This window comes from Epinephelus moara, chromosome 1 (assembly GCF_006386435.1).
Source record: "Epinephelus moara isolate mb chromosome 1, YSFRI_EMoa_1.0, whole genome shotgun sequence".
NCBI classification, from domain to species: domain Eukaryota; kingdom Metazoa; phylum Chordata; class Actinopteri; order Perciformes; family Serranidae; genus Epinephelus; species Epinephelus moara.
The window spans coordinates 16,581,781-16,608,099 of NC_065506.1; the positions used below are offsets into that span (position 1 = coordinate 16,581,781).

The window sequence follows — 26,319 nt, forward strand, 5'->3', positions numbered from 1 at the left end:
TCTAGAAACATACTGTAGGAGAGGAATGGGAAATACATTTACACAACCGTTTCTTAGCATTAATCCTTTGTAAGGAATCATTTTTTGTGTAAATGTAACATAAAGCACACAATGATCTATACCAGAGGATTTAAATGACCCTGTGGTGCTGGGTTAGGGACCAACATGGAGCTAGGAAACTTGCAAAATGACAGGATGTTAGAGCAAAACTTGTAATTATTTTTATTCTTCTACTACAGGCATCACATCATCTCCAGCAGCCCATATATTACATCATTCTGCATTACCACAGAGTCCTCATCCGGGGATCCCTGAGACAAGACGCTCCTCAGATGGGGCTCGGTACTTCTGTGTGTGTGTGTGTGTGTGTGTGTGTGTGTGTGTGTTTTCAACTGGAGCCACATCAGGCAGTGGTGACTGATAGTCTGGGTAGTCCACAGTCAGCGGGGTTTCAGGAGTCCGGTAGGTGGCAGTGAATGTTCTCAGGTAGGGAGGGCAGGTTGTGGGGGGGCGTGTGTTCCTCTTGCACAAGCGCTCCCATGTTGCGTAGTCTGGAAACCTGACGTGGAGAGCAGCCGAGCGGTGAGTGACAGAGTTGCGGCAGGGCAGATCAGAAAGTGCCTGTGGCCGCGCTTCCCCCCCTGCTCGCGCGCTCCTCTCCGGACCGACAGAGTCGCACGAGACTGGCGACACGCTCCGAAGCCGGTCAGCTGGCCGCGGGTGACCCGAGGATCCCACTTTGACGAACAAGACTCGGGGCTCCGCTGGCAGGAAAGGTGGAACTAAACTACATTACATTGACTTGAGAGCGATGCACTGGCAGCATGGCCAAGTGGTTCAAGGAGCACCTAGGATTCAAAACTACCAAAGCACCCCCTCCGGCGCCTCCGAAGCCGGACTACAGACACTGTCACACCGGTGTGCCCGGTGCGCCTGGCTTCCAGCAAACAAGCTCCGGTTCTACCTTCCCGAGCCCGGCTCAACCGGACATCCTCGCTGCTTACAAACTACAAAAGGAGCTGGACTTCGAGGACCCGTACACTCCAAGTGGAAATATTTCATTTGGCTCGGGCAGCTTGAACACTGTGGGGTCGCCGGATATCAAGTATGTGTCACCAAAACACCGACTTATCAAGGTGGAAACAATCGAAAAGAGCAGCCCGGCTCCGGGCGGCGGTGTCACCGTCACCCAGGCTGTTGCTGTAGGGAGTGTTAAATCTCCCACTTCACCCCCCTCGGACCACGACAACAAGGAGAAGGTGGGTGAAGTTTAGCCCAGACATTAACAACTCTTTTCTCTCCTACAGGCTGAACTTTACTTTGTACAACCCTGAAGAAGCGAAAAGAGGCTATTTTTGTCATTGAATCTATACCTGAACCTAGTTTTCTCAAAATGAAATCATATAAATACACTTCCTTTTCATATTTTTCCCTAAAATTAACTAAGCTCTGTTAATGGAGCACTTGACCTATTCCTGTAAGGACTGAATCGTTACAACCGGCAGAACTTGTTATCACAACCGCACGTCTGTCCACACGAGTTGCGACATCCACCTCCTCCTAATAACTAACCTGCACTACAGGGAGTGTTGTAGAGGCAGCAGTCTCTGTACTGTGTTGACACACAGCTCAGTCTCACAGCAGACATGCTTTAATCGTGAAAAATTGTGAACTTTTGCTCACTTTGTGACAGCGAACTTGCTGCGAAGTGCGGGCAAACTCTGCTCTGCCTGCTGGCTGAGATGTGTGTGCTGTGCCAATCTGTATCTGCAGCTTATTCCCAAGCAACAATGCGATCCAGACTTATTCACAGCACCTCTAATTTAACTTGAATCTAATCTTATTTAACTAGACAGATCAATTTCGTGAATGTTCTTTTTGCAGTGATGCCTGTTGCCTTGGGGGGGAATTACTAGTGATGGGTTTATGGATAGATGGCTCTAATTTGAGCCTCTCTTGGCACTGTTGTCTGAGCAGCAAGCCTTGCTCCTTTGTTTTTTTTTACCTTCTGAGGTTGTGGGTAATGCAGGGAGCTGGTTGCACACTCATCAGCACAAAATGAATGTGGAGACAGGCAGGGAGAAAGCACGCTGGCTGTGCCTTGGAGCACACTGACATGTCAGGCCTCTCAGGAATTCATACACACCGGGCTCATTTGGAGAAACCTGAGATGTTCAGTGTCACTGAGGTTAAGGACATACCGTGTGATGAGTGTGATCCCGCTGAGGAATGTTTCAGTGTCTGCGTATCTCATGTACAGAGGAGAAAGCACCGCCCTGTGAAAATACACACTGTGCACCACTGTTTCCTCCTCAGATCACGTCTCAATCACTAACATTTTTGTGGTCGTCCAGCTACTTCCTCCTCCCTCTCCTGTGTTTGCCTTCGCACCTGTCTTGTGACATGTGGCGAGTTCACAGTTGGTTTTGGTCTCTCACTTTTATTTATATTCCACAGTGTCTGCGACCTGTCACAAGAGTGTTGCGTGAAGGAAGACTGCGCTTCTATCGCCCCAGTTTTGATCACACAAAACCCAACTGTTACCTGTCGCCTATATTTCCCACATGCCCTCAGCGCAGACATCAGGAACCATGTGAAGCTCATCAAAATATCTTCTGGGCCAATGTTTGTTTTCCCAAATCATCAGCCACTGGTTTCAGCAGCCCTCACAGACTTAGTATGCAGGTTTAATAATCATACGGCTATGTGTTATCAGCAAAACAAGCAGGAAACCAGAATTTACAATTTTCACCCAGCCACTGCAGCTGTTCAAGCTGATTAAACAGATTAGAATTGTCTCATGTTAATTGAGGCTTATTTGGATTTCCCCCAGTCAGGAATACAGTTGCCTCTGCCCCTCCTCATCTGCACATATGGCTTAACAGACAGGCAGATGATTATATAGTATGGTTTAAATACCTCACACCTACCAGTATGAATGATGTTATGGATGAGCTAAATCAGTACTGACAGCTGGTGGGCTTAAGCAACATGTTGAGCGAAGGGTTTTCGGGTTTCTTGTCGGGTGCTGAAGGTTAAATGAAGTGAGGGAAGTGTGATGTAAAACAGATAATATCAGGGTTTTTTTGTACCTGTCATGCGGGTTGTCCCTTCTCTTTGTGCTGTCTGTACACCATCAGCAAACTGGAGATATCTGGGACTGTTGTGCCACCCTCAGAGTTTGTTTCCATCTATCTTGCAGAGTATTAAAAAAAGCCTCCACAGCCTAGGAAATTGTCTGCTGTATAATCCGTCATAATAATCATTAAGCCTTAATTTGGTTTTGTAAAAGTTTTAGACTTATTACATTGTGCTGAGTTGAGCACTTTCACTGCATGGCTTACCACTGTCAGTCACCTGATAGCCTCGGGAGGGAAGTGAAGGTTGCAGCAGAAATACCTCCAAAAAACAAATGTCGCCTTTCAGTCTTTGTTACATTTATTTTGTTTCAATGTTAAGTATCTCTCAAATATTAAAAATGGCAGAAAACATTTACCCAAGCATGCTTCATTATGTGTATAATTGTTTTACTAGCTGATGAATAATTTGCAGAAAAGACCTTCACTCACTACACAGTTGCTTCAAAGAGTGTTGTGAGGCTTTGTGGTTACATTTTTGTGAGGATTACAGTGTGTCTGGAAGCTATGTGTGGCTGGCCATGATAATTATTTGTAAATCCTTGTTTGAGGGACTCTCCAGGTGACAAATTTAAAAGTCCCATTATATTGACACTTGTTTCTGTGGGAGGACACGCTGTTTGCAGTTGCTTTTACATACCCTCCCTTCAGACTAGAGCTGAAATTTAGAAAGTGTATTGAATTCACACTATTTTTAGGTTAATTTTTTCACAAACTAAGAGAGACAGCGATGGTGAAAAAAAGAAAAACTGTGTTTCTGGCTTGGAGCACACACATACATGCTCATCAGTTTGATGGCAGTAAATGGAGTCGGTGGCTTCACAGAAACTGTCTCCTTTCTAACCGCACAGACTAAACGCTGACTGTTGGATACTGTGCAAAGAGCACACAAGTGTCTTAACAGCACTGCTTGGTTACATTGATGTTTTAATTACTTGACTCATGAATGCTAATTATATCACTGCTTACCTAATGCCTGAAATGCCAATAGCCACATCAAGTGAATTTTCCCCGCTCCATTTCTGTTCACCAGGCTTCCATGGGGGAAACAAGACAGATAAATAAGTTTAATACACAATGATATACTGGAAAATATATCTGCTACATTTTCACAGGTGTCCAATTTCATCTCACATTGTTTAAAATTCTCTGCTGGTATTTGTGCCAATCATTGTCTCAGAGGTGCCAATTTATTCAGTGGATTGTACGTTTGGAGTTGAACTTCATACAGAGCTTTATTTTAATGCAGATTGTTGCTTGTGATTTTGAATTTTCAAGGCATTGCGATGTGTTTTGTTTTTAATGGTGGCAAGCCCTTCATGGTTGAGTGAGTTGAGGGAGATGATCAATTATCATCCTGCCTTGGAGCTAATTAAAGGCCTCATCTTCCAGCTCATCGCTCTACTCAGCACTAACCTAACTTCTCTCAAGGACACGCGAAAGTGATGACGGGCTCCACGTGTAAACAAAAGCAGTAGTGCGGAGCTGACAGGCTGCGGCGTCTTTGTGAAGTGCAGCCCGTCATCATCACTATCTGTCTCTGCACCTGGGAAACTGCTGTTACAGTCTAACTTTGGCTCCCCTCATGGCTCGGGGTCCCTTTAACTCAGTGATCCTACGAGCCAGCTTGCGTATCTATCTATAGAATTTTGGATCAGAAGCCCAGACAGTTGTTGTGCAGCCAATAGAGGCATCTGGGTCGACAGATTTCCTTTGTGCTTTTTTCGCTACATCCATTCCCTGCATCGTTTTACAAGACCTGGCTCAGCATTTCAAAGGATTAATGCTGGAGGTGGAAAACCATTGGTATCAATGCCAAGAGCTTTATGTTTTTGATCCTATATGGGATGTGTGTTTGTTTGCTAGCAAGGTGTTTTAAAAACGTGTCACGGATTCAGTGAAATTTGGTTAGGCCTGACGGGAACAAATTTCATGTTCATCAAACATTGTTTATATAGAGAATTTTGGTGTGGATAGCACTACCATGCTTCCATTTGTAAGGCACATTTTATTTTAGCTCAGGACTGATGAATTAGAAGCAACATACATCAAAAATAATTTTAAATGACCTTGTTTTTAAATGTTTTTAGCACTCCTGAATGCTTCAAGTAGGCCTCAGCTGCTTGACCCTCTTTGCCCAGATTACTTTTTCAATTTAATGGAATAGTTTGACATTTTAGCAGCTGGAAAATATGATTATTCGCGTTCTTGCTCAGAGTTTGATGATAAGACCTATACCACTCTAATATCTGTCTGTGATCGTCAGCAGCTGTTGAGCATGGCTAAACTTTGTCTAAGCTCAGAAATTAACACACTAAATCTTTTTTGTTTAATCCACACAAAAAACAGAGAATAAATGGCACCGTTTGTGGTTTTATTGGGGTGTATGTGCTGGACTTTTCCTGGAGGAACTCATCTTCGTCCAGTATTGAAGCTGGTAGATGTCAACTACAACTTAACCATTCACCCATCAACTTCAATATGTGCAACCTTCTACATATGGATTAGAAATATAACCATATTATTATTTTTAGTTTTAGCAACATCAAAATAGTAGCTCAAAGTCATGTGTAGTTGGTGGTCAGATGTATCATTATTTATCACAGTAAATAATATGTCAAATGCAATGAATAGCAGTCCATACAAACATCGTGATCCTCCACTACAGGTGTCTGGCTTAATCTGTTTCTGGAAAAGTTGTTGACTTCCCTCCATTGCTCATTTGCATTCGTTCAAGTCCATTTAGGTGTTTAATGATCAGATTGAATTTGAGATGGTGCACTGCAGCATGTGAAAGAGCCAGCCAGACCCACCTTCCAAGCTACGGTCTTCTAGCGTGGGCTTGTTTGACTGGCCTGCAGATTACAGTGCTTGTAGAGCATGGCTGGAGCTCGACTCAACTTGATTTCCCCACAACCTGAATATCTTCGCTTGGCCTTTCACCCTGGCACTCCAGACATCAGTGGAGTTTTATAAATGCATCCCACCGGCCTTTTATGCTCTCATCTCTGCCAGTGATAGGAGAAATGTCAAGCACAAACGTCAATATCACCTGCGTCTGTGAGAGTGGTCTTCTTCAGGGAGCCAGAAAATGGATGAAAACATCAGAGCCCATCATGTTTTGTTATAGCACCCCTTTTAAGTGCACCTCTCTACCTTTCTGTGTCAGACAGAGGCTGGTTAGAGTGATAGCAGGCCCGACTGGAAGTCAGAGCGGTGCAGGATGTGCCCTTGTTGCTCTAAAATTACACAAACCTGTATTTGTGCTCTCTGGCTGAGTAAAAGTCGTAGTGTTGGGGATATTTTCCTACACTAATTATTTAAAACGAAAACCATTTTACACCCCTGGACCTCCAAGCAGAATGAACAGAGTGGAAATAATACATAGCCTTGACGGTAATGATTTTAGGTAATTTTCCACTGCTGTGACAGTGTGATACCCAGGTTGAAATAATCAACAGATTGGTGTGAAAGCTGTGTTATGCACGTCTTGGGTTTTGCAGCTGTTGTTTTTCTTAATTGTGCTCAGTAGTGACAAATGTGTTACTGTCACTGGTGGGTAGACTGTGACTCACATCTTTAAATAAGTAGATAATTATTTTGATCATTATGATAAATTGTGTTAAATAACTAAGACTGTGTTGCTATGGCTACTCTGACTCAAACTGTAACAGAAAGGTCTAGACTGTTATAGTGTTGGCATCAAGTGGCAGGTAGATTTTTGTTTCCAGTGTGAGCCACTGTTCACTGAGCTGTCAAAGAATGCCATGCATTTCCTGAGCTATTTTAAACATCCAAGGCATTTTCTCAAAGTCACCCTAGCTAGTTCAAGATTACAAGATATTCAGTTTTAATTACGCACTGCTCAGAATACAACAAATTGTTCTTTTCATGCCAAACATATTTTATACTCACTGTTTTTTTATGCTTCACTGTCCACGACAAAAGAGTGCCACAATGGATTCCTTTGACCTGAGCAAGAATCCTGGAAGGGCACTTTGAAAAGGAAGGAAGGAGCACAGAGCCTGACAGCATACATGTTTAAGCCCCGCCTCTGTGGGGCAGGATGAAGTCATCCTGTAGCGGAGGTTACGCTGGGAGCCATCATGTAATGGTTATTCAATTTAGCACCGAAAGGTTGGGCTTTTCATCAAGATATCATTTTGGTGAATCCACAAATCCTGTTACATTTACATGATGGCGCTGTAATCCAGCGTCACTGAGTGTAATAACTAGTCATGGTTAGGATTTATATACAAGCATCCCACCACATGTGCTTGGAAGTTATAGGTCTTGGAAATGATGGCCTTTAGCCATTGTTTGCTTATTTTCTTCTTTCCCTCCATCTGGGAGCCTTCTTTCCACTTTAAAGAGTCCCGATGGAGTCTGTTGTGTTTGTTGCTCGATTTGCTTTTTCTAGCTTTGCACCGGAACATCAGTCACATGATTCCACCAGGTCACAATTAGCCTGCAGACTAGCTCTGCAGCTTTGGCCGCTGGGGAGTTGTAGACACATGGCTCTGTTTTGTTTAATGACAGTGTGTGTGTTTGTGTGTATGTGTGTGTGTCGCTGAGTCTAGAAGGAGGGAGTCCTGGTGGGCAGGCAGATCGTCTCACACCGATTAAAAGGAAACAAATTGAGCCCAAAGCCTGGATGCCATCTGAGGCACAAAGGCAGAATCTGCATGAGGCATTGACATTATTTGCACTGTTTTGCTAAATCAATAGCTCTGCCCTCTAAACTATGCAAATTTCAGCTGTACTCAAATAGTTATTTTTGCATCAAAATACAGTATACTGTAGAGGTCACAGAGAGCTGATTTGCCTTTTTATCTCCTGCGTGTGAGTGCAGGCTGTTGTTTTTGTGTCACACTGCAGGAGGCAGCCAGACTTCCGTCTTGCAAACAGAGCTGCCCTGTCATCTGAGTGCCCACCAGGAAGCTGAACACTTCCATTTCTTCTTAGTGGGATTCCAGACTTCCATTTCATTTCATGCCATTCTGTGAATGAGAACTGAGTCCGCTAAACAGTTTTGACTCTGCTGTAACACTGCTCAGATCTTTGATTTACTCACGAGAGGTCACATTTTACTTTTTTATTTATACAGCTAAAATTAGCAGTTGTTGTGATAGGGACGTGTGTAGAGAAAGACGCACACTATCTGCAGTTGTTTAGTTGAACATAAGGAATGGCTTGGTTGCTCCAGGATTAAGGAAGTGCTCCCTTCCTGTCAGGAAGTGTTTACAACTTGGTGACATTCCCTTTTTAACTTGACAAGTCTGTGCTCGCCCCTGTGTGTAGGCTGGTTATTCTGGCTGCTGCTTCCTTGCTAAAATATAACTAGGGTTAATGTCCTCGGCTGTTTCGACATGAGCAATCTGGATGTCGGAAATAGTGACAAATGATGACTGCACACGGCTGTTGCATGCTCCACTGAGGGCTCATTGTGGCAACAGACTGCTGATTGTTCCTCACCCCTCCTAATATAGCCACTTTCTATCCTGCTCTGAGAGGTGGGAAGCCACGTAGCAATGGCATTGGTATGGGACTCCACCCTGCGCACTCACTCTATTGTCAGTGTAGGCGACGTGCAGGGACCTCAGTGCATCCTCACCACACAGAGGCTATCTGAGGCCACAGAGCTTCCAGCTTCAATCAAGACGTCCTCACATCACAATCTGTAGCTTTGTTTACGGCCTGACTGTGGCTTGTTTTTCTCCCTGCGCTATAAATCACTCTCCCAAAATCAAAGCCTCCGTCCCAGTGGATCCCTTCATGTTGTTTCATGAAGCCCTACTTTCCTAATTGTGTCAGTTTCTATCTTATAGGAGCCGTGATAAACAATAGTGTTTTTGCTTGTGCATTGCGGCAGCTGCGTCACATGGGAGTGAATGTCCACAGCATGTGTCAGCATATTTGTGCCTTTGATGGGCAAACAACTTTATTATTCCTCTCCTCAGCCTACTACCTCACTCTCAAATTAAAAAACAAATTGGTGTTTTCATTATAATTGTAATTTAGTGATGAGGGAAATTAGTGTAGCGCGTGTTGAGGACAAATCGCTCATTCACAGGGGCATGGGATTAACATATTTTATAAAATACCAACATTCCATTGTAGCACCTGAATTATTATTATAGACTCTTGTGCCGCACCACTAACTGTATGTACCAGAAACACTGCCAATAAATCTATCACAGAGGGACGGGGGCAGAGGAAGGAAATTGGATTTTGCCAAGCGTGTCGTCAAGTACTTAATCTTGAATATCTGTCGCATATTAAGAGCACCTTCACAGGGTGCAACCCACGGCCTCCTCCCCTTTCTCCACTGGAGGTCTTAAGTGGCTATGTGGAGTGTGTTCCAATGAAGGAGGTCCTCGAGGACAAGTTAGGGTGCTTTTTGTGCTTCACTGCCTTGGGCGCTAAAGGAAAGTACAGTCATTCATCGAGAAAGGAGGGCAGGTAGAGTAGGAATTTATTGAAAAGTAATGTTTTGTAGCTGTTTAAAATTTTGAAAGCCAAAAGGAGATTTGTTCAAGAATAGAAAGGAATGGGTGTGGGACATAAAGTTCTCTCCAAGCACAGCTTAGCCTGTTTGTTTGAGGGATCCCAACTTTTAGCCTGACAGCATGTTGATGGTACAGAGGGGCGTGTAGATCATTTAGCAGCTCATGTCGGTGTTTTAAACATAGTGATTCAAAATCATAATTGTGACCTCTCACCTTTAAAAAACACAAATAATCAGTCTTTGAAGGTCTCTCGAATAAAACGTCAACATAATAAATCCTGACAGAAAAGTGCTCAGCGCAATTATTTGTTTTCATTAGCTAAATTGATTGCTGTTAATTGGAGCTGAGCTATTATTCCAAACAAGCTTTTGCAACATCAATGCAACAAGTTAATATTGTGAACACTGAACAGTAAAGACACCTAAATGCCTATCAACACTTAAAAGACAGATTTATATGATTATTAGAGTGTATTAGGATGTTTGCATTCTGTGTCTTGAGGGCTGAAATTAGGTATAGGGGCATTCTGGGATGCTACAATGTACTCTTAATGGCTTTTGAAGATGCTTTGGGGCAGATAATAACACCCACATAAGGCCTGTGCTGTAAGAATGAAGATAACTTTAGACGATGACGGTGGGATTTTGTTAAACTGCATATTGATGTTTACCAAAGGATACCGAAGGGATCAGAGAGGCAGAAGCTTTAATGTTAGTGAATCCAGTTGTCTCTGGACAGGAGGCAGCCTTGGAATTTTGATGATACAGTGGTGGACACGGGCAGTTTTCCCTGAGCAAACAATAAAATCTTTTAGCTTTGGTAGCAGAAGAGATGAAAATATACATACAGTTGTTGCATATGGATTCCTGTTAATGTGATGCTGTCATGACTATATGACAGGTGATCAATCATAGGTCTTTATTTGTAATATATGAGGCCCCTCCCTGGATACCAGAAGAGGCAAACTAGAAGTTTTCAAGTAAGAAAGACAACTGTCTTAAGAGCAAGCTAAAATGACGGAAATTGTTCCTATTTGTTCTCGCAGGTCTCCAGATTTTTTTAAACTCTTCCGTGAAATTTCTTGGAGTTCATCGTGATTGCCTGGGACCTCTTGAGTAATAATTTGTACAGACTGAATGTCTTCAGAAAGTCTGATTCAAATGAGCGCTGATAATGAACACTAGACATCCTACTTCAGCACTGATTAAGACGTAGTCCACTCCTTTCCCGACGCATGTGTGCATTTGTGCAAGTCATGCACACACATACCTGAGTTGCGAGTGCATATGCACAGTGTTATGACCCGCAGTATACTGGACTATAGGTGCCATAAAAGCCTCATAATGCACAATAACCCATACTTGCAGTGGTGTTGTGGGGACTATCCAGGTGTACAGAATGTGTTTTACACCCATTTCTATTCAGAGCTGTTCTGACTTCACTGTTTTATGCATTGCTGATGTTTTTCCCACAAGTGTGGTGCATGTTATCAGTGTCGTTGCTGCCGCTGCATCTGGAAGCATTCCCATGCAAACCATGATCAACAACAGGCTACAACAGTTGGGCCAAAAGAACCGGCTTCGGTCGGGACAACTGCCGTGCGAAAGCCGCCCCACATGGGTAAGAGTGCAGAGATCTGAGGAACCAGCATTTAATGTGGTCTGAACCTTAAAGGGAATGGTGTGTAATAAATAAGTCTGCAGCCTGAAGTGAGCTGTTTTTTGAACAGCGCAGATGTCGCTGAGGGAGACACATGTGAAACTGATGGCTGAGCACATTGATGTGCAAAGGCGAATGCTAAATGTAATCCTCAAAACATACAGCAAAGTATATGTCACACATGAACTCTAAATCCCAAGCTTGGTAATGATAGCTGTTATGGTCAAGAAGATGCACTTGTGATGCTGAGTGATAAGAAAGGAATAGAGAAGGGGTGTTTTTCACAAGCCTGTAGGTGTGGGCTTGCTTTTATTTTTGTTTTCTGTGAAGTGTTGATTCATAAATATGAGCATGTTTACTAACACTGAATTGCGGCTTTTGAATGATTCTCCAATTAGATTAAAAGCCAAGCAAATGAATATACCTGGAAATAAACATATTGTTTGTTTATCCTGAGTGAAGTGGTCTTCAGTGGTGTGTGGACTGCAGTAGCTTGCGACTGATTGTGAAGAGGCATCTTTGTAGCAAATATAGTAATTTGATTAGCTGCCTCTGCAGACTCTTAAGTAGGCATTTAGAGGAGGCACATTGCTCTTTCAGCCTCGCAGAGAGGCTGGAGCTCCAGCAGCAACCGTGTTACTTTGGAAACATTTCAATAAAGTTTCATTAACGTCAGGTCTGTATGGTGGGAAATGCACTCCTGCACTGTCTCTCCTTTAGAGGCGAAGCCAGTTTTCCGTCTGCCTAATCTGTTTGGTAGATATAGAACCCAGCAGGGCTTAGTCTTCACGAGGGGCCTTCAATGAATTGTAACCGCATTTGTGCTCGCTTCTTAGAAACATGAAAGTATCTTATTGATAGTAACTGCATAATGTCAACAGAGAAGCTGTGATCGTGCTTGCTTAAATAAATTGCCTTGAGGGAATGTTTCTTTCCAGTGCGTTCTTTCTACAAAATTGTAGCTAAGTTATCATAGGATGACTGTGCACAGCACACACACACAGCATTCGTCCCGTGTTTACAGACAAAGATAAGGTGGTGGAGCTGTCAGCACAAGGCACTGCAATGAGGCTCAGCTTGCTGAGTTTGGGTTTTACACGAACGTTTGAACAGCTTTCCGTCCAACAGGAGTAAACATACTTTATGCATGGCAGCTTTCTTCTGTAGAAAGATGAAAAAAAAAAGTGCCCCCTCATCTTTTGTCTTTTCTCCCCTCCCTTCCTCTCTTCTTTAAAGTGGCTTTCTGTCCTCGCAACAGTGGCATGCTTTTTTTTTTTTGTTACACCGAAGAACAAAAGAGCAATAGCAGCAAAAAAAGCCTTTTGAAATGCCTTAATGCAATTGGGCTGCTAAGCACTGAGTTGTATTAGGTTATCAGTGGCTGAAATCCCTGGTGGCGTGAGACATAAATCACACATGTCAGTCTCTTTCTTTCTTTTTTTTCCCTCCTCCCTCATTCTACAGCCTGCTGACTTTTCTGGCAGTCTCAGGGGGGCTTCAACCTTGACTAGCCTGTGACGCATTCAATCCTTCCTGGACCAGCCATGACATTAATATCATATTCCTGTCTGCACTCGTTCAGTGAGAGTGAGTCTTTATTTTCATCTGTGTATTCGTCCAGAGGTGTTTATCTGGTTATTGCCCGGTGAAATCATCAGTCCGCCGTTATATTGCAGTTGCTTCTGGTTGGTAATGATTACAAAATGCCAACACTGCACATGCAGCTCGCTCAAAATGCAGACAAAGAAAAATGTAGCAGCCTATTTCCAAATTATTATTATTGCTGAATTTCCAGCTGTGCTCAAATTTAATGCTTCTTAATTTTTTATTCTTTGGCTCCTGATCATCCAGTCAGCCAGCCTGAGCACATTCTCTCTCCATTAAGAGTGCAGGAGGAGAATTGTAGCCCATATTTTCTCACTTCTAATGGAAGTCTGGGGCCCAATCGAATTGTAATCCTACAAGCCCCACCATCGTCAAGATCTAGCGTCGAGCCAAGTGGCAGGTGCCTGTTATAGTCTCCCTCCTTTGCTAATGTTCCCCCTCTGTTCCCACTGATTTGAAGTCAGTTTCATCGCACGAGAGCCGCAGTGCATTTCAAGAAGTCTGTGGCTCTCCTTTGCGAGCTGCCAGAGCTCTGGCAGGTGTAAGACACGGCCAACCTGGGATCTGAGCTGTGGAGTGAAAGTAATTGAGTGAGTTCCCTCTCTATGCTGCAGACCAGTAAAGGACCCAGCCACCACGGGGACATGGCCTAAGCCTGTGAGGTGGCTTTGTGAGATTCATATAGGCTTACAGTGCAGCTTAGCAAAGACCTGATATATTGAGGCACTGCAGTCTTGTGCTGAGGGGGAATTTTGCTTTCATGACAAGTGCGGCTTGGCTGCAGTCCTGACACACCCTGGCATGCCACAAGGCAGATGGTGTGTCCCCAGGCGACGCTGCCGCTCTCTAGCACCCCTCTCCTCACAACCCCATGCTCCTCCTGCTGTCGAGTAGTCATTAGTGCAGTGGGACAGGAAGGACACATTGGAACAATTTGGAAATATTAACCACCTCCTCCACCCAAACATGAACTAGGCTGCAGGGGCTGGGTGATGGAGCCTTACACAGGCAGTCTGTTAATCTAAATAGACGATGGCTCAAATCCCCAGATGCCCAGTAAGGGTCTGTGTCGGCTAAAATTGACAACATTGCTGCATGCTAATGGATGACAACAGAATACTGCAGCTGGTTTGTAAAGGTATAAATGTGACACACAGGGTGGAGCTGATTGTGACCATGCGGCTGAGAAATTCCTCCTTCATAAAAAGATACCTCTCAAACAAACAACCCTTGTTAGTCATCGACATGATTGCAGTAATGCTCTATAAATATGCTCAGTAACATTAAATGAAAGTGAAATAGCAAGACCAACATGACCAACTTCTTTTTGTTTCATTTTTATTTAACGGTAGTCAGGCTGGCAACTGGCTTGTCATCTGCTTGAACTTACATTTTATGGGAAAAAACAACTTGACCATCTCTGCTGACTGGAATAAGAGCATGAGCCAGGTGCTGAAATGAGCTTTTACTGGCCAGCTTGGAGCTAAATATACACGTGCCTGTAAAATGTAAATCCTTTTTTTATGTAGTGTTAGCTGTTGGATGACAAGCCTTTGCAACCTTTTTTAGGTGTATGTGGACACGGGGGCCATAATTAAGATGTTCACATTGTTAGCAGCTGTAGATGTTTTCTTTTAATCACACCAACAGAATTTGAAGTAGGAAATCATGATTGTCGTTACTTTATAATGGCATCTAATTGCATATTGTCTTGACGTGTTTCAAAACAGAATATTTTGAAGTTAAAATGACAAAAAAAAGAAGCTCATTCCAAATACTGGCTCTCTGCAGAAGTAATTGTAAAAGAGCAGAAGGACCAAGAGCCACTTGTGACTGATTGCTGATTCCTGTTTTGCTTCCAGAATACCAGCAGACCTATTAGATTTTGATTTAGCCGGATTTTGATTGTTTGGGATGGGAAAAAAGGCACGTACATTAGAGTTCAAATAAAGTGTTTTACCTTATCTGCCCTCTAGCACCACGCTACTTTAAGGCTTAGACACAGAGACACAGCAAACCAACATCAAAGAACTAGAGGTGACAAAGGCCAATTGTTGTGTCGCCTCACGCTGCGTGTGTCTCGGCAAAAAAGTTGCACATGAACACACCACAAAGACTACAGCCATCAGCCCACTCGCACGTACGTTCTACTCCTGCATGAGAGGAAATAACTTTCTATACCAGCATGCAGCAGTGTGTTGTGTATTCGTAATTCAAAAAGGGAAACTGGAAGACTGACAGGACAGATTCAGAACATTAGTTAGCCAGTTAGCACATTAACAACAAAACAGGATGTTGAAAGAACATGCACTAATGAACAATAACACAAACAATTACAAGCCGTTTCCGCTAAAAAGCTTAATGGCTAGAAAAATAATCTTACCTCATATAACTCTATATGTAACCCTCTTGATTTTAGTTGTTTCTTTGCTTTCCTCACTTCCATTTGCCTCACTTCTCATCTGCCAGTCCACTGGAAGAACTGAGGGATTTCACTCACCAATGGGCTCTGACGGGCTTCAACGGGCTGCACCAGCTCTAAAGCTGATTCAACATGCCGGATCGGCCAAAAAAACGGGTAACAAGGGCCGACTAGAGCCAACGGTGAAGGACACACTGCAAAAACTAGGGCGACAGATGCTCTCTGATGGCCCAACACTGACCAACAGCCAACGTTCGGCTTGGTGTGTCAGGGACTGTAGACAATACCAAACCGCAGTTTCCAAGCCATAAATATTAAGCACTTGTATATCAGGCTCAAACTAAAGGCCAAACAAAGTGTGTCGTGTTTGAGGCTCGAGTCCAAGCTTTGGTTTTTATCCATGGCTGCATTTAATCCCAACACATCACTCTGTCCGATGCTATCAGAAATTTTCATCACATACCCCACCCTTTATTTGTCCTACATTATGTCAACAGGAAAGGCAAAAGATGATGTCATGTGTTTGGAGTGGCTCCACACATAACTCAATAACTGATTGCCTTTATTTCCTGAAACATGCCCAAACATCCTTTGGCTCATGAAGGCGCATAAAGTGGTAATGCGCTCGGTTGAAGTTTAAGGTAGGAGCTCTGCTAAAACCTCACTGCGGGCAAATATCTAAACTACCTCTGTCATCTAAAGCTGCTGACAGAATGTAAGATGCATCGTTCGTAGTGTTTTATCACATTTGTGGGCTATGGTCTCAAACCTCGAGCCACTCTGCTACAGTATGTGGACCGCAGTCAAATGGGCACTGGCCTTCATCCCTCCCATTTAGGTGATTCATATGTTTTTTTAGTGAGGGTTACTTATTCTTAGGTTTGGGCTGTGTTTGCAGTGACTGTATCTGAGGTGGGTTTGGCACATGCTATGATTACTGATGGCTGAGTTTCTATGCAACAAGGTGCGAGATGGTAATGACACTGAGGCTGTAAAGCATAATATGCAGAGAGTTTTTGGAGTCTCTGGGGCCGCAAAGATGTTTCTTATCTGAATGGCTGAATTTTAATTAAAGTTGTGAGGGAATTATGTATATTTCTGTGGCACAAAAACAAACCAGGACAATGTTTGTATTGGATTTTTTCCCCCCTGCTTAAATTCACAGAAGCAAAACATTCAAGGAACCCATAATTATGCTGTGGCAGAAAAAGTCCTAGTTATTTTACCAAAAACACATGGAGAGGGAATACTGAAGAAGGTGGATTTAACACACAGTAGCTGCTATGAAACACATCCGTGGTACTTACTTCCTTTGCCTTTATTGCCTAATCCGTGTATAGTTGAGATGATCTGTGCAGGAATATACCTGCCAGCGTTTCTGTGTCACTAAGCAGCTTACAAATTATCCCGAGTGAATTTTCTGGCATTTAACACTTGGAAACTTTTCAAAACGTCTTTAAATAAAAAAAAGTTAAATGACATTTGACCTTGATCAGAACTGTAAAAATGTCGGTACTTTCCCAACCGAAGAGAAATCCCAGAGTTGGAAGGGTATATCTGTACATTTCACTTGCTTCCCTGAGGCTTGGCAGGTGTGTGTGTGTGTGTGCGTGAATGTGTGTGTCTGTGGCACTCTCACGGGTGGCCTGCATTTAGAGTTTGCTTCTGGGAAGTGTGCTCCCTCTGTGGCAAAGATGGACAGTGGTTGTTCTCAGGGAAGCTGGCTAGGTGGAGGCACAGCACGAGACTCGGTCCACCTCGTGTCTGCCCCGCCCGGCCCCGTCCGCCGGATGAGTGATGAGCTTGTTTATAATGAGACCAAATCCCTTCCTCTTACACATGACTCATAGGGTGTAGTGCCAGTCATGTACGTGTTTACATGCTCGCTTAGGTGTATGCATAAGCGTTTCCTTATTTGTTTGAAACCCTTGGCTAAAAGGTTTCCAAGTTACAGAACATGCGGTGCCCTTCTCCTCTGCCCACTGATTGGCAGGACTAGACTGTCAGGAGCCTCGACAGAGAAAAAGTCAATTTTCTAGCAGCGGGCCCAAACTCCTGCAGTCATACCCCCTCATTAGATCCAATGTCCAAGAGGACGGATGACTCAGATGGGAGTCTATTTACTTTCAAAGGGTAGAACTTTACTTTTGAAGCGGTATCCTGGTAGATGAAGCAAACATTACAAGGAAACAAATATCCCCCCAAGGCACTATAGATGCGGACTGTTGCTCTGCTCCCTAAAGGTTTGCGCTGTATTTCTGGGTCTCGGTACGTCCACCTAATTGCCATCTACTGCACAAAATGCTCAGCAAAAGAGCAAGACTGCAATTAGTCGTGGCTCACTGCCAGCTCGGCATAAATCTGCCAAATTGTTTCTCTTAAGAAAGTTGAGCAGTTGTGGTCTTCTTTCCTCTACTTTTGAAATGTGGGCCTGTCACTGGGCTATCATATAATTAGGCAGACCAGCAGTAGCAAAGAGCATGCTGTAAGGCTAAAAGCTGGGGCATTGTGGTGGTGTGCTAAGGCATTCAGAGGAGGGGTGTTATTTATGTGTTTCTCCCTGTATCTCCTGGCCTGCCCTGGTGGATATCACTTGGTCATGTCCCGGGCCGCTGCAGTATCTGTCATGCAAGTCTCCCAACACCTACCAGCGTTGTATTGTTCAACAGAGCAGCAAAATAAATTCCTCTCTTGCTATTTTCACTTTTCCGCCCTCCCTCCCTCCATCTCACCTTCCCTTGTTTTTCTTTTCTTCTGCAGCTCATTATCCTTGAAGACTACGCGGACCCGTTCGATGCTGAGCAGGCTGGTGGCACTCAGACCAGCACGGAAAAAATGACGACTGAGAATGATGGCTACATGGAGCCATATGAGGCCCAGAAGATGATGGCAGGTAGATTGGATTTCAGTTTTTTTGATATCTCTATTTTATGTCATACAGCTACCTCCGTCCACCTTCACACGTTCAGTAATGGCAGGTCAAGTGACACGTAATTGATTTGTGTCTTTGCTATGATTCCATGTTGTATGTCCTAGTGGAGCATTAATTAGTATGCAGTGTGATCTGGCCATATGTTTCCAAGCTGGGAATTAATAAAGAGGCTGAGATAGCCTAATGCCGCTTTACATGACAGGTGCAGCAGAGTGAAAATGACCTGAGATGTCAAAACATTTTCAGAAGCAGTGACTTTGCCCCCAGAAATCATATAAGCCCATAAGTGATTTAAAAAGAGACCTCAGAGGACCAATGAAGAGAGAGGTGTTTTTCAGATGTTTTGTTTTCCCCGCTGAACTGTGTTCATATGGAGACAGCCACTTGCTAGGACTTCCAGGAAGGGACAACAATAGCTGTGTGCTAACATAAGAATTCAGCCGAACCACATTCTCCACACTGCTTTGTCACAGCGCACATTCATTCTGTGGCTAAGTGAGCGCAGCAATGACAAAGAACAAAGAATGTGCAGAGAGAGAGGAGAAATGATGAAAAATGTGGAGAAAACAAAACGTGTGGCAGCTGTTTTCCTCTCTGAGACAGACCTGAGTACCGAAGAAAGGAATGTCACAAAAAATGTTTGCATGACTGTCAGACCTCAAATGGATGTTTCTGGAACTGGGATGACTACAAGATATCAGCACTTACACCTTGATTTACTGACACAGCCGTATCATGTACAATATACAGGAACCTCTCACCCTCCTGCACATACTGTACTCTTATAAACACACATACACACACACACTCGCCTCCATTGCTCCCACAAAGGCAGGACATGAATGTCTCTGTCCCTCCCCAGCAATTTTCTTTTAATGGGCCTCCAGACAATCACTTGTTTTCATCTGTCTTACTGGTTTGACCTCTGGCCCAATCATTGCCTCAGCTGAGTACAAAAACTCAAGATTTATCGCCTCTCTCAGGTGGAGGAAGCTGTAAAGAAGAAAGAATCTGAGCGAGTTTTTTTACGGGTATCACTTGAATCTTGAACTGAGTCCAGATTTCTCTGTGCTTTTTAAAAATTCAACTCCACACAGTTCTGCATTTGGCTGTATCGACAAACTAAACTATCCTGGCAGCAATTGCCTGTTTGATCTGATGAAGTCTTCAGTTGTTGTTTCTAGTTGCTCCTGTCTTTGAAACCTGAAGTGGTGTTGTTTTCAGGCTCCCTGCTTTCATCCATCATATCTATTGATTGCTATGTTTTGTTTTTTTTGTCTGCTGTTTTGACTGATCTAGCAGGGCGTTGGTTTAAATAGAGCTGTTAGTGGATTTCTTTGGCTCTGCTGTCATCCTGTTAATATTCATAGTGATACATGGATTTATTCCATGGATGGGCGGTTTCACAAGTACTAAATAATGTATTTAATTCAAACATGCAGGCTCATAGGTAGGAATGACATTGTTTGAGAACAGGGAATTCAACAGTATTTGATATTCATCTGCAGAGAGAGCTTATTATGTGAGATGTCCACCAAATAATTCCATCAAATGGCTGAGAGATGTAACTCAGACAGACCATATTGATGACTGTAGGTTAGATTGTAATATTAATATGCTTAAAGTATCCAAAATAAGGACTGTGGAAAATCTAAAAGTATAATCATGTGTACCTGCACCAAAAACCCAAATGTCATGTCTCACTGGTTCGTTATTGGTAGCCTACACAGTGCTGCTGAGTTTCTTTCAGCATTTATGTATCCAGGCCAGAAACATGGAGCATAATTGCTCTTTTTCAGCAACACTTTCCTCCAGATTTACACATTCACACACATTCACACTTCAGTGCTGACCAGTTCAGCCCCACTGGTGCAGTTTGGGGGTTAAGTGCCTTGCCCATGGGTACCTCAATGATGTAATGATCTCGCTGCTCTTTCACATTCCCTCGCTGTGCAAGGCCGGGTGCATGCACCAGTACATCAGTATACTGACCGTGGATATAGAGTAATTGCTGCATCTCTCATTCTGACAGCATATTGGTCAGGCAGAACTGCACACTCAGAATTTAGCTGGCTAAAAAGGAGAGCGAGGAACCATTGCATGGGCTGCCGCACTAAAGCAAAGAAAGGACCAAACCGCTCATGTGAAGCAAGAGGCTTGCATCTCTCTGTCTCATTCTGTCACCACTGCTCTCTCTCATCTCTTTTCTCTCCCACTCCCAAGGCAAGACAGTTTTTTTTTTTTTTGTACTCAGTGACAACCTGCACTGTTAGCAATACGTGAGTTTCCTTCAGCTCTCAGACTGTTGGCTGTAGATAGCCGGAGCTCTAACAGCCTCCCTCGTCTTCTCCTCTCGGCACTTGCTTTCACAGATGGGTGCAGATGGACAGAAAGCCCCAAACATGCCAAAACAACAGAAACTTTTCTATTTATGGTTGTCAGAGCAGAGTTTTTAATTTAGCACCAGCCAAATTCATATCATCTATAAAATGGTTAGTCTACCTCCTCATAAAATGGGCTTTCAACTTGTAAAATTCAAAAGTGTGAAACCGATAGTTTCTCATAAAAAGTGTTTCCAATTAATTCTAAGACGTAGACTGAAAATAAATCAGCTGGCATGACATTTTTGTCTTTATAGACGACCCCTGCATTTCAAGTTTCTACACAAGATTTACTTTGAGTGCCTGTCATCTTGAATATCACTTAACACACACACACACACACACACACACACACACACATCCACTGCTTTTAGATTTCCAGATCAAGCTAAGTAATTTAATACTCCTACTACTACGGGTATTTATAATTTCCTCCATAAGAGGCCTTGATATCAGTCTTGCATATCAACTTGGGAAATCCCTGTTTGTAGTTCATATTCCATGTTTTATGACACATCTGCACATCAAATCTTGGAAGTGGACACCTTAGATTAGTATCTTTCATGTTGAGTCATCACTTGGGGTTTTGCACAGCACCTAGCAGTGATCAGGCAGTAGGTTCTCTGTAAAGCAATAGTGTGACTAAGCTGTTTCATAAATGATTCTGCGATTGATAAGTCTCCATAACACTCTCAATTATCATGAAGTACATATGGCAATTCTTCAAAGAAATTTGTGGGAATTTTGCTTCTAAAAAGATAAAATTGATTTTGGAAAATTGTTGTAATGTATTATGGTTTAAAACCTCTGTATTTACATGGTATTGCTGCTGTAAGTTGCTAGAAATATTTTGAATGCAGACATTGTTCTTCCAGCCTAAAGGTCAATTAGCTCAATTTGTACAATGATGCAGCAGTTGGTGCAGGTGCTTTCTGTAAATGGCAAGTATGAGGTCAGTCTGCACTCATATGCTGATTAGAAAAGGCTTTTCACACTCCCCCTCGCATTTTGCATTTTATGAGCAATTGCAGCCTCATGACTTCAACAACCTGATTTATTATCTGCTTTACCTTGTATTCACAGCAAGCAATGCGGTCTACAAGCTACAGGAAGGCCGTTCCTTTTTCTATAGAGATAAACAAACAAAAGAAAAGCCACTGGCCATAAACAGCCAATCAGATGCCTGCGTGTCCTATTTTTCCTCCTGATGTGATTCCATTCAGTGAAGTGTGAAAAATGTAAGAAACTCCTTCCAGTCTTTCAAGGCTACTTATCCTCTATGACTGTATTGTCCACAGGAGAGGAAATGAGTTTCAAGGCACACTGCGTTGTTGAAGTACACCTGCTTTGTGCTCCAAGTAGCACTTCCTCTGTTGTTTTTCATTCCCACAACTTCAGTATGCAAGTCCACAGACAAAGATGAGATGGCTGCACAGATGCAACAAGTCTGCGGCGCCACCCACACTGAGTTAGAACAAAGTTATCACCACATTGCTTGATTATCAAACTACAAAAGGTCACGTGTGTTTGAAGAGGTGTGAAGTTAAATTCTGTAAAAAAAACGGATGTAACTATTTTGAATATACAATTATCATTCCTTGATTACACAACATTCACACCTTGAACACACAAACACATACACTCAACCACATAGTGGGAGGTGTGGCATGTAAGGCCTGAGGCGAAAAGTGCCACAGCCGTTTACATAACAGAGTTTGCGCTCCCGCTGTCTCTGTGAGTGTTTGTTGGCACCCACACTGTAGTGCATGTGTACATGACTATGTCTGTGTGTGAGCTGAAGTGGCCTGTGCTTGTGTCTGTGTGTGTGTGTGTGTGTGTGTGTGTGTGCGCGCGCTCCATGTCTTTCCCTCTCCCAAGAGCCATCCTTAGTGAGGCTGAGCCGACTGATTTATGGGCCCGCTGGAGGGGCATGTCACGACTTCCTTAACCTGAAAAGCCAGCCCCACCCCCGCGTAAACTGCTCCACACTGGCTGCCGGCAGGAGCTCCACCTGCAGTTATGTGAAGACATGCGCACAGCCACTCTGTCTTTACAATGTTCCCTGCGTGTGTGTTTCCAGAGTGCCTTGAATGTTTGTCATGTCTACACGCGTCAGCTATTGCATGTGCTACTGTATCTTTGTATCCGTGTAAGTCTGTTGAACGTGTGTGTGGGAGCCTGAGAGAGGACGCCTCCCCCCCCCGCCCACCCCCCCATTATCAGCTGGTCTCCTGGCATGTTGAGTTATTGTATTGAAGGTGTATATCTTGTATGTGGGTGTAGGTATTTCAAAGGTGTGCAAGGTCACAGCAGATTTTACACTTGCACATAATCTTCTTTCTGTACCTTGTCGTCTCTTTCACACATATAAATACACACACATATGTTCAGCATCCCTTGCACACACACACACACACACAAACACAAACACACCTCTTCAGCTGTCAGCATGGCCATTCCCTGCATACCTCAACACAAGCAGCAGCACCTAATCACAAGAGGAGCTGTCGGAAGGAAAGCTAGAATCAACTTTTGCGATGTTACTTTATCTGCTCCACTTGACTCCGTTCCCTCATACATTGTTGTAGCTGTTGAGACTTGTTACACTGACAAGTACAAGGGGCTGGGCTAGTACTGCAGTGCAGTCTGCGTCAAGGCATTTCTCAATGAACACACGCTCGTCGTCATACTCTCCAGTAAGCCAGGCAGGCAGGCAGGCAGACGACCATGTGAGAGTTTTCCCACAGTGCAGAGGAGGCCTGTTGTGCAAACAGCTTGCATGATTGAGCTCTCCCGAACAAGCACACTCCAGTCCAGTCCACTTGGTAGTCTTCAAGCCATAGTCATGCCGCTGCACCTAAAGTTTGTGTTGAGGTGTGTGAATGTGCATAGGGCTATCAGACAGAAATAACCCCTCCGGTGTGAAATATTTTGCGCCAGTGGTGAATTTATTACACACAGTGTCGAAGTTGTAACCTCAATTTGTCCTCAGCCTATCTTCCAGGTCATGCTTAGTCATTAAGCGGCAGGGGAGTTGTGCAACAGGGCCAGAATGCCTGGGGGGGAAAAACCTTGATGTTTTCCATAATGGTTGACTCACGTTAAATGGGTGTTCGCTATTTCTCTCTCTCTTGTGCGCATGCTTTCTGAGAAATTTGCTGGGAAATGTCTCCGGGCACTGGCACCTCCTGCACCGCACTCCCAATGATGTGGAGACTAGCATGCAGTGCCAAGGAGATGAGTCATTAGCAGTGGAGTTGATTATTTCAATTACTCATGATAGTGTGGTGCTAAGCCCCCTGTTGGCTCTAAAGTATAAATGCCAGAAACATTACCAGTTTGGCCTGAGTGGGTGAGAGAACATGTTCAGAGGCGGGGACACTGAAAGACAGATGAGAAAGGGAAAGTAGTAACATAAAACCAAAAGAGAGTGGAAAATAGAATCAGGAGAGAAGACTAGCTGAGGCAGAGACCTCGAGGCAGAGACAGTGGGAACAAATTCATGTTACAGCACCCGTGGGTTAGTTTATGGGGACAATTTAATAGAAAAGAATGGAGGCATGGTGTGCTGAATGGTTTCCATCTCCTTCTCACTTACAAGAGTGAAAACTCACCCTAGGCGATGGCAGGTACATGTGGCGGCACATTTCTTGGCCTGCAACCCTGCTTTTATTGCCCAGAGCTGTGACTTGAGGCATATCCGGAGCATGCACCAACACTGGCACGTCTTAAAGGTGATTTTTTTTTTAACCCATTCTGGAAGCTTGTGTCATAAATATGGGACTTTTAGTTTAGTGTGTTAAAGCGTATAGTATGTCTGCAGTTAAACTCTCATCTCTGGATTTGTTTTCTTTTCCATCACATCTGCCTCGGGGCATTTGAGGGATTGCTTAAGAATTACCTCAGCAACATATTTATGCATTACCCCAGCTGATTATAGGCAGCTATAAATAAGCATGGACTGCAAGGCCAGTGGCTGAAAACTGGACGGGGAAGTGAATAATTAACACCCTCCTCCTTCCTCTCCTGCCTTACAACAACTACTGTTTAAGGTTAACTGGGACTGTAATCAACTTGCTGCTGCTCTTTTATCCAGCTCAAATGATTACATTGTTTTTTTTTACTTGTCATAAAATATCTACAGACAAGTTTAGGGACTTTTTGACATTTTTGTGGTGTCTTTCATAATGCAAATGTTAAGGACATGCAGGGACAAATGCTGATCATTCAAGAATATCCACTTCAAAGTTAATATTGTAGTTAAAGTACACCCTTAAGATTTTCATTTTGACATTGCAGAATAATAATAAGCATAACAATATCAATAGAATGTAATGAATCAATAGAGCACAAAGTATTCATTATGCCACTGCACAATATGTAGAGGACGTTTCCAGATAGGAGCCACTTGTGTTCAGCAGAAAGTGTGTTTCAGGGTCATGAAGGGCACTGACACACAGAGCATCTGACTGGCTAAGTTCACAGCATCCTCCAAACTAACAATCTTGACCAGGCATCCAAAACTTGAAGCTGCATCTAAAATAAATAAAACCATAAAATAGAAAATATCATTTATTAGCTTAAAGACAAATAGTGGAGAGCTGCAAAATTATCAAGGCAGCTATGCTGATAAGTAAAAAGGCTCACAGTAGGACATATATTGACCCTCTGTGTCTGGGCTGTATTAAAGAGTCGTCAGTATATGCTGTGAGAGAAATGATAACTTGTGTTTACTCAGTTGAGTGATGAGCCCAAAAGAAATACTGTGAATACATTTTGGTCCTGCTGCAGAGCTAGGTAAGTTATGGCCACAAAGGTACAGTAATACGTTCTCTAAATAATGACCTCAGACACTGTGCAACACAGCAGGTTATTAATGATGGTTTCGCTCTGAATAGTAAGGAGGTTTGTTGTCTGATATGTAGTTCACCTTCATTTTAAGCACAAGAACATGTTCCCATGATTTCTTATTAACTACAGTGTTCACTTATTAAACAGAAAACAGTCCACTGTTCCACCCAGCTCCCTGACTAGTCATTATGTCTACGCCCCATTCAGTGGTTGCCAGATTTTGTCAGAAGCGAGCTACCCACTTGTCACAGCTACACGATCCCATGAGAAATGACTGACAGTTATTACACAGTGATCTGACAGGGTGGTACTGAGTGGTGCAAAACCAGAGCTCCACAGTGCCAGAGCTGGTGTCAGGTGGTCCTTTTTTTTGGCTTGATCCTATTGTTGGAATATGATATTATTTTAATGTTTAAAAATGGTCTTGTCAACAACATGTGATGAGGTCCGCCTGGAGTGAACCAGTGCTTTTAGAGAGGAGCTGCAGTTTAATTAAGCTTGTTTGTTGGAAAACTCAGTAATGTTAGCAACATACTTAAAGTTGTGATATCAAGATTCCCTTCTGGTTTTATACTGTAGATTAGTCAAACTTTCACAGTTCCTCTGCTCTCTCCACCAACTCAGTCTGATTCTTCTGTTGAGCCTGGAACAAACATGAGGAAACATGACACAAAAGCTCAAGCCAATCTTACACAGAAGCACATTTAACGTGAAAGCTGTGAAGCAATATCTCTGCGAAACAACACTCGCTTTGTAAATGAGCCAGGTTTTCATGTTTCCTTGGTTAAAACGAGTGACTCAGCAGCACATCTCACCTCATTAA

The 26,319-nt window shown here is 43.3% G+C and overlaps 1 protein-coding gene across 3 annotated transcripts in view; it reads left to right on the top strand.

Moving 5' to 3' along the window:
* The first annotated feature begins 294 nt into the window (after positions 1 to 294).
* zgc:158464 (uncharacterized protein LOC791139 homolog) overlaps positions 295 to 26,319 on the top strand; it is a 106,335-nt gene continuing 80,310 nt past the window's right edge. The window contains exons 1-2 of one of the 3 annotated variants that reach the window (XM_050045853.1): positions 295 to 1,259; positions 18,093 to 18,225. In XM_050045853.1, the coding sequence (XP_049901810.1) occupies positions 825 to 1,259; positions 18,093 to 18,225 (568 nt within the window). In that variant the 5' untranslated portion in view covers positions 295 to 824. The remainder of the gene's footprint in view (positions 1,260 to 18,092; positions 18,226 to 26,319) is intronic. The other 2 variants (XM_050045869.1, XM_050045863.1) reach the window with 2 other exon arrangements.